The sequence below is a fragment of the Chrysochloris asiatica genome, unplaced genomic scaffold (genome assembly GCF_000296735.1).
Source record: "Chrysochloris asiatica unplaced genomic scaffold, ChrAsi1.0 scaffold00168, whole genome shotgun sequence".
NCBI classification, from domain to species: Eukaryota; Metazoa; Chordata; class Mammalia; order Afrosoricida; family Chrysochloridae; genus Chrysochloris; species Chrysochloris asiatica.
Window position 1 is genome coordinate 2,613,606 of NW_006408686.1, and position 8,779 is coordinate 2,622,384.

The window sequence follows — 8,779 nt, forward strand, 5'->3', positions numbered from 1 at the left end:
GAATGTGGTCCAAACCACAAAAGTGCCCAAACACCCCTTTCAAGGGAGCAGAGGATAGGTTCTAAATGGGGATTCTCACAGGATTGCCAATGTTGGCTAAACACAGGCTGAAACAGATGGTTGCTCTGTAGATTCCACACCAGATCCCCCACAGGGCTAGGTCCGCTCTGCCCTGAGTGTCTCCACCACCACCGTCCCTTCTGGTCTCTGGAATTTCCACTCAAAAGTTGGAGTTTCCCATTTAGATGTTTTAATATAGACCTTGTCCACTTTTAGACACGATTTCTGTTACCTTAGTCATGCCATCTTTCTGCATGTCTGAAAACCAGTCCATCAGTGGAATGATGTTACACAATTCTTTAAGAGGGTAGAAATTATTAGAAGGGTGACTGCCATCCCCTGGTGCCGGAGGGGAGGAAGGCTGGCAGGGAGTGGGAAGAGACAAGGGTTCACTCGGCTTACAACCCCCATGTGACAAAGGACTCAGCTCCCATATCTGCCAGCTCGTATTCAAGAGACTTCAGTTGTTCAGTATCTGGAACCAGGAGGCACCATGGGCCCATGAGCATCACCTTCCCTGCCCCTGACTCAAGTGTTTATGTGAGGCAGTCCACAGCCCCATCTGGAAGAATGAAAGGTAACCTCACAATTGGAAATAGGGGAACTACAAATCACCGTTTTTCCTTTTGGTCTCATCTTGCCCCCCCACCCAACAACAAAGGTCTCTAAAGATCTCACTCTTGTTCGATTTCACTGTTCCTTTAAAGTTATTCACTGTCCAGCTGGACAGTGAATAAGGAAGACCGTAGAAGAATTGATGCATTTGAGTTATGGTGTTGGAGGAGAATATTGAAAGTGCCATGAGCTGCCAAAAGAACCAACAGATCTGTGTTGGAAGAAGTGCAGCCAGAGTGCTCCTTGGAGGCCAGAATGGCCAAACTTCATCTCTCATACTTCAGACTTATTGTCAGCAGGGATCAGTTGCTGGAGAAGGATACTATGTTTGGTAAGGTGGAGGGTCAGAGAAAAAGAGGAAGACCCCCAGCGAGATGGATTGGCAAAGTGGCAGCATCAGTGGGCTCAAGCATGGCAATGATAGGTTGGTTGGCCCAGGATCGGGCAGTGTTTCATTATGTTGTGCATAGGGTCGCTAAGCATCAGTACCGACTTGATGGCACCTGACAACAACAACAACTAAAAGTTTTTGTGTTCTCAAATGAGAATCTCCTGAGGTTTATTTCTTAGGAGCCCTCTGCTTTTCCAGGCATTCCCTCCAAGGCCCCCAATGGATCTGCGCCCCATGGCACAGGTGGGCCTCAGCAGCCACAGAGCCCTTCTCACCCCTCTACCCCTGGCATGCCACATATAGTGTTGATGCAGCTCGGCATCCTGGGCAAAGTCCTGACCACACTTGGTGCAGAAGGGGCCAATAGCCTAGTGGGCTGGGCAGTGGTGGGTGCTTGGCAGTGGGGAGGGCTTGGTGGCTAGATTCGGGCTGCGCTGGTGGGTGATGAGGGCCTTGGAAGAGGGCAGTTAGATGAAGCGCCTCCTTGAGCTTCTGGGCCATGAATTCAGCTGGGTGCTCCCGCTTCATGGGATGCTCATGGAACTTGAAACTGGCGAAGGTGATGAGGCCCACTATAAGGATGTGCAAACTGAGACTCAAGTTAGGGAATGAAATGGGGCGGGGGTTGGGAGGGGTACAGGATGGAAACCGGAGAGCATGCCGGTTTGACCAAGCAATGTGATGATCCTAGCACAGATTGGCGTTCACTCCTGGGGAAGAACAGCATCCACCTCACAGGGTAGTTGTGTGAGGATGAACTGAGGAGTTAATATAAAGGGCTTAGGTCCGCGTCTGAGGAGCCTGTATGATGTGCTTTACAAGGGTGCAGTGATAACCACTGAGAAAGCAAAGCAGGGTAACATCCGGGGAGCCTGGCACTCGGCTAAGTCCTGGAGTTCTAGAGAACACAGTTTCACACAGCAACATCATCAGCTGAAGCCATAGTGTGACTGGGATGAATCCAGACATCCAGACCACAACATAATACCACCTGAAGGCAGACAAAACATGAATGTGGTCCAAACCACTAAAGTGCCCAAACACCCGCACCTTGGCTAACAAGTGACTTCCTGGCTACTCCTTTATCAAACACGGCCTGAAGCCTGGCTTTGTACCTCCCTCCTAGCTAAGGTCACAATATCCCTGCTCCCCAGCAGCCTTCAAGCTAGAGCAAAGCCCTGCTTCCCAGAAATGGCTTAACAGGAGCCCAAACGCTGAAAATCCTTTGACACCATCTTACTGAAAAGCACCATTTCCCCTTCGTGTGCCTCTCCCTCATCAGAGGGAGCAGTTAACTGCTCTTGTTACTAATCCATTTCCTGTTAGTTTCCTCACTTTCCCTCATTTTACAGCAAATATCTAATTCATACATAGGGTCTATGAGGATGACTGAAGGCGATACTAAATGCTGCCTGAGACATCATTGGCATCTGGTAGCTGCTGACAATATTGTATGCCAAATGAGGTGCTCCTTAACAAGATGCTCCCCCCACCCCAGCCCACACCTAATGCCTACAACAGACCTGTGAAGTGGGTAGCAGCAGCCCCTTTTGACAAGACGGAAACCAAGACCCAAGTCACACTGTGTGTTCTGGACTGGAATCTTGGGTCTCCTTTCCTGGCCACATCGCCTACCCCAAGCCGCTCATGGATGCCATCTAGTCCCTAGTCCCTCCCTATGAACTGCATTCCATTCCTGCCTGTAGGTACCCACTGGCTCAGCGCAACTCCTGAGATGTTACAGCCTGTAGCAGGGGGCAAGCCTGGCAGTTAAAATGCTATTGACATCCATCCATTCACCATGGGCTCCGGCACCCCACCCTCTGGCCAGCAGTCCTCCCAGATGTGGCCTCTTTAGGGTGTGGGTACTCCGTAGGGATTGTGACTCCTCTAGTCAAGAAAGGAGCATGTATGATGAATAGTAAATCAACCAGGGCTGCTCATGTATCACCAGCCACCTCGAAGGGTCACGACCTTTGACCTCATCAGTGGTACTTCTGGCCAACCTTTGACACTGAGTCTTAACCAGTTGGCACTCTCACTAGGGAAGTATCAAACCAAAAGATTTCATGCCTGGGGTTTGTGGTTCCTCAAGAGCGTGGGACTCTGGACCTCCGACTTTAAAGATCTATTCATCTAAGGGCTGGTATTAAACTTTGGTCCCGCCCTTTATCCCGCCTCCTCTTGGCTGACAGTATTCTAGCATCCTGTGACCCTCCTTCCTCCCAGAGCCCCCACCTCCCACATGTGCTCTTCCCTCACTGTGTGTCCAGGGGTCCCAAGAACAGCCTCAACGCCCTCCGCCCTTCAGAAGTCCAGTCCCTTGATTTTTCAGTACAACAAAGGGCTTGCCTTGTGCTGCACCTGTTAGTCACTTGCCAGAGCGCCGCCACCAGGAAAGAAGCGGGGTAGAGCCCACCAAGTCTCCGGATCCCCTTGGTTTCCCCGCCATCTGGCCTGATGACCCCCTCCAAGCCAAGATCTCGGATTTCCATCAGCAGTGGTACAGTCGCACCAACCCGCCCCATTAAATCACGACAGAGGTCCTTCTTTTTGCTTTGGGGTCTGTTAAAATGACGTTGCTGGGCACATGTACCATACAAACAAGCTTATTACGCAAGTCTGGGTTGACGCGCAGGCGCCTGAGCGCCCTCATTGTTTCAGGCCCAGAGGAAACCGGAGCTGGGGAACTAGCGCTTATGGGCCGTTCTGCGCAGGCGCTGAGGTCATACTTTCAAGACCTACTCCCACCTAGAAATGACGTCAGTCTAGAGCTCCCAGGACGCGTCCACTAGGTCCCCAAACTGGGTGCTCAGGCCTCTTCGGCCTCAGTCTCCGGACTGCAGGGGCGTGACTTCTCAGCTGCTGACCCTCGCCACCCCTACTGTGCTCACGGTGTGTAAACTGTTTGCTCCGTTGGTGATTTTCAAGTTCCTGGGAGGTGGGGGTGGGGAGGATAAAACACCTGGGTTCCCTGAGGGCTGAGAGGCCAGAGACCCATTTTCTCTGTGTGTGTGTTTTTTAAGCCATAGGGAGACACGCCTTAGGTCCTGGTGAGTGACGCCCAGGATAGGAGTGGGATTCTGGGTTCAGTGTGGATGGCTAAGAAAAAGGCTGCCTGACCGGGGTGTTCTCCATTTCTTTCTTTGTAGCCATGCCTCAACCAAGCGGTGACGTGACTGCCTTGTTCTTGGGGCCCCCGGGCACCGGAAAGTCCGCGTTGATCGCAGCGCTGTGCGACAAGGATGTGGAAACATTGGAGCCTCCCGAGGGACAGTTGGACTCGGGGGTCCCCAGCCTGCGGGCGGCGGGTCCAGGCCTCTTTCTGGGCGAGCTGAGCTGCCCACCCGCAGCTCCAGGGCCCTGGGCGGCGGAGGCCAACGTGCTGGTCCTGGTGCTGCCCGGACCCGAGGGGAACGGGGAGATTTTGGCTCCAGCACTGGGAGAGGCAGCGCGAGCTGCCCTCGCCCGTGGGACGCCACTGCTGGCAGTACGGGTTCTCCATGCCGGGGATTCACAGAATGAAGCCCAAGCCCGAGATCAGACAGCGATGCTGCTGGAAAGCGCTGGGTTAGGAACCGTGCCTCTCTTCGTGTTACCAGCCAACTGTAGTGGCAGCAATGGAGGCGAGGAGCTAGAGAGACTGCGTGTAGCTGTGCAGAGCCAAGCGGCAGCGTTGCAGAGGTGAGCCGGGTTTGAGGGCGGGGTAGGAAAACCAGGTCCATTAGTCTATACACCCCCACCCCACCCTGCTTCCAAGGTGCTCTCCAAGGTCCTGGAGACCGCACCCCTACCATACTTTGGGCTCAGCTGCAGCCTCCTGGCTCCGCCCCACAGCAGACTCTGAAGGTAAGCAACATTCCACTTAGTGCCTGCCCCTTTTCGGTCATCTTGGCCCCGCCCCAGTCAAATGTTCCCCAGGAGTTCCCCACATCAGAAGGTCACACTCCCTAGGGAGAATTAGAGGAAAGGCCCGAACCAATCACCCTAATACTACCAGCAACTAAACTTTTGAAGGAGACTTCACAAGTTTGATCCCAAGGAAGATTTTACCTGTAGACTCCCGCCTGCGAACACTCTCCCATCCCCCACTCCCCTAGCTTGGTCTTCAAGACCCCTGTTGCCATAAAACCCTGCCCTCAGTGAAATTTATTATTTTGAGCACCCTTCACTTCCTCTCTCCAATCTCTTCTGGTTTCAGCGCCCACTAATCTATTGTTGTGAGTTTCTGTTCAGTCAGCCAACTGATTACAACTATATGTATCTTTAGTAGGAATTTGTACTCTCCCTCCCCTCAGGAAGGAGCACCCTGCCCTTGGGGACCTTAACCATTTCTAATGTTGCCTTTCCTTCCTTTAAAGCACAATACAGTCCTGATTCCCTCTTTGTCCCAAGCTCCACCTTTTGTTAGCTTTTCCTTTCCCAACTTGATTTCTAGCTTTCTTAATCCTAAAATCCTCTGGTGATACTTAGTAAGATTAAACACTGGATTACTAACCACAAGGTCAGTGGTTCAAACCCATCAGCTATTTCTTGGAAAACCTATACAGGGTTGCTATGAATAGGAATCGGTTCAATGGCAGTGAACAACAAAGCCGGTCTCATAAAACCCCCCCACTATAGTCATCCTTGGCTGTTCCTAATCTCTTCACCCCTTCATCAGTGTTCCAACCCCCTGCAAGTAGATCCAACCTATTACCATAGTCCCGCCCTGTTTGGTTTCTATTTATTTGCTTTGCTGTCAGTCTGGCCCCTCCCTTCTCTGATCCCACCTCATGCTTGTATTATTCAGAAAGTTCCGCCCTCTTGAAGTTCCGCCCTCTTGAAGTTCCGCCCTCTTGTTTTTAACAAGGTTTCTGCCAGCTTGAGACATCTGGAAATTCTTCGACCTTTTGACTCCTTCCTTCTCTTCATCCTCAGGCTACTACCACCTGCCCAGGATGGCTTCGAGGTGCTGGGTGCGGCAGAACTGGAGGCTGTGCGCGAAGCCTTTGAGACAGGCGGGCTGGAGGCAGCGCTGTCCTGGGTGCGCGCTGGGCTGGAGCGGCTCGGCAGCGCACGTGTGGACCTGGCTGTGGCTGGCACATCCGACATAGGCCTTGTGCTGGACTTACTACTGGGTTTGGATCCTGGAGACCCCGGTGCTGCGCCTGCTGGTGTGCCTGCGGTACCTACACCATACCCGGCCCCTGAGCGTCCCAACGTGGTGCTCTGGACTGTGCCTCTGGGCCCCGAGGGTGCTACCGACGCTGCCTCTACACTCCAACCAACTCACTACGATGCAGTCCTCCTCATCACACCTGGGGCTCCCACTGAGAAGGACTGGGCACAGGTCCGCGCCTTGGTACCTCCAGATGCGCCCCTGGTCTGCGTGCGCACAGACGGCGAGGGTAAAGAACCAAAGTTTTTGGAAGAAGATAAAACGGTGGAGAATCCCTGTGATGGAGAGAGCTTAGAGAATGGAGGCGGAGCGGGGATGGACAATCCACTCAGTGAGGGAAGGGAAAAACCGGGCTCTGGGTCACCAAAGGCAGGCAGTGCGAGCGGTTCAGAGAAAGCAGGCAGCGACAGTTTGCAACAGGTTGGCGCTTCTGTGAAGAAATCGGGCGGCGGGGATGCAGATCCTGTCGTTCCGTTGAGCCCAGAGGACGAAACGTGGGAGGTGCTGGAGGAGGCGCCGCCACCAGTGTTCCCACTGCGTCCTGGTGGGCTTCCCGAGCTTTGCGAATGGCTGCGGCGTGCGCTGCCCGCCAGCCAGGCAGGGGCGCTGCTGTTGGCACTGCCCCCAGCGTCTCCAGCCGCAGCCCGAACCAAGGCCTCCGCTCTGCGAGCTGGAGCATGGCGGCCGGCTTTGCTAGCTAGCCTGGCGGCGGCAGCAGCACCAATACCTGGGCTGGGTTGGGCGTGTGATGTGGCACTTCTGCGGGGCCAGCTGGCGGAGTGGCGGCGAGCTATGGGGCTCGAACCAGCATCTCTGGCGCGACGTGAGCGTGCGCTGGGCCTGACTCCTGGGGAGCTGGCAACTCGGGCACACTTTCCTGGCCCGGTGACGCGCGCTGAGGTGGAAGAAAGGTTGGGCGCGTGGGCAGGTGAGGGCAGGGCTGGAGGTGCGGCTCTGGGAGCGCTTTCCTTCTTGTGGCCTGCAGGCGGCGCAGCGGCCACCGGGGGTCTGGGCTACCGCGCAGCCCACGGTGTCCTGCTGCAAGCCCTGGATGAGATGCAGACCGATGCGGAGGCTGTACTAGCACTCCCTTCGCACTCACAGTAAGAAGGAGATGGGTACCAGAGCTTCCGGAGTGCCCAGCACCCGAACTGCTGGCCCAACAGAGCTTGAGGGCCCCCTATAAAGAGGAAGGGGTTTGGAGGTCCAAACACAGGGCTGGGATCCCGGGGTGTCTAAGATAACAGAATAGTGACAGCCACCCAGAATCCTTGGTGACTGAAGGGGATGGGGATTCTGACTTGCTATTGGGACATGTGATACCGGGACTCTTAGGTCCTGGCAAGGAAATAAGATTCCTGGGAACAGGACTCTTGAATTCTTTGGGAACTAGGGACTTTTAACACCCAGACTCCTGTGTCCAGAACGGACTTGGAGTTCCCATGTAGTCTCCAAGAGAGTAGAAACAAAAGTTGGACATCTCATCCTCTAGGAGAGGGAGTGAAGGCTGTGATTCCTAGTGGGTGGGGCCCATGACTGGAGACCCCAGGGAGCTAGGACCCTTGAAGGTTTCCTGAGGGGCAAAGGCCAACACATTGCCTCCCACGTCTAAAAGAGGTCAGTGAGCTTTGAATCTTTATGTGCATTAGGGACAGGATACCCCTGGGTCAGTCTTGGGAAGTATGGAAGGATGTTTAATATTTACTTCTCCATGGGTAGGTCTGTTGAGCCAGAATTATTTGTTGCCCTTTAGGGGAGAGGATGGGTTCGCAAAAACCATGGGGAGAAGGCAGAAGGTTTGGCTGTTGTGGGCTCAGGGGGATAACCAAAGACCAGGAATGAGATCTTCTGGGTATGGACCAGCAGAAATCCATGACCTCAGAGCCATCTCCCACAAACCCCATAGATTTGGACCCTGTTGGCTGCTCATCACTCTGTGATTTTGGCCGCCCCCATTTTATAGGTGCTGACCTTGCGTGATTCAGGGACTCTCCAGGAAGCCTTCTTCTGTCTCTCTTCCTCAGAGGTTTCAGACTCATTTTGGTCTCGGTTTCTTCTGTCATTAAGCCCTACCCCTTTCTGGCCTTGCTGTTTCACGCACCTGCCCTTTTGGAAAAGCAACTCCACTGCTGCACCAGTACAGACATTTCTCTGGGGCGACCTCAGGTGTGCCGTGAACTAGAACCCACAGGACGACTGTATGAGAATGTGCCCCAAGTGAGGCAAAGGCAGAAACCACAGTGCCTAGAACATTTCAGGCTGCTAGCTACATGTACGTCAAATAGAACAACACACTTATCAGTGGGGGGAGCAGAGCCCAGAGAGGGGAAATTCTCGCTCAATGTCACACAGCAAAGCCCTTCATGGTTTGGCCCCTGCCTGCCCTCATTCCTTGACATCCCTATTCCCAATCAGCATGATAGGTCTTCCTTGTGATGCTTGCATGGGCTACCTTGGGTCCCGCCTCAGGACCTTTGTACTTGCTGTTCTCTCTGCTTGTAATGTGCTGCCCTCAGATCACCCCATGAGAGACTCTTCCTTGTCTGATTTCT

The 8,779-nt window shown here is 53.8% G+C and overlaps 1 protein-coding gene across 1 annotated transcript; it reads left to right on the forward strand.

The window, feature by feature from the left end:
• The first annotated feature begins 4,220 nt into the window (after nucleotides 1-4,220).
• On the forward strand, nucleotides 4,221-7,334 carry IRGQ (immunity-related GTPase family, Q). The gene is made up of 2 exons (XM_006871502.1): nucleotides 4,221-4,750; nucleotides 5,987-7,334. The coding sequence occupies exons 1-2, from the start codon at nucleotides 4,221-4,223 to the stop codon at nucleotides 7,332-7,334; spliced, it is 1,878 nt and encodes a 625-aa protein (XP_006871564.1).
• The last annotated feature ends 1,445 nt before the right edge of the window (nucleotides 7,335-8,779 follow it).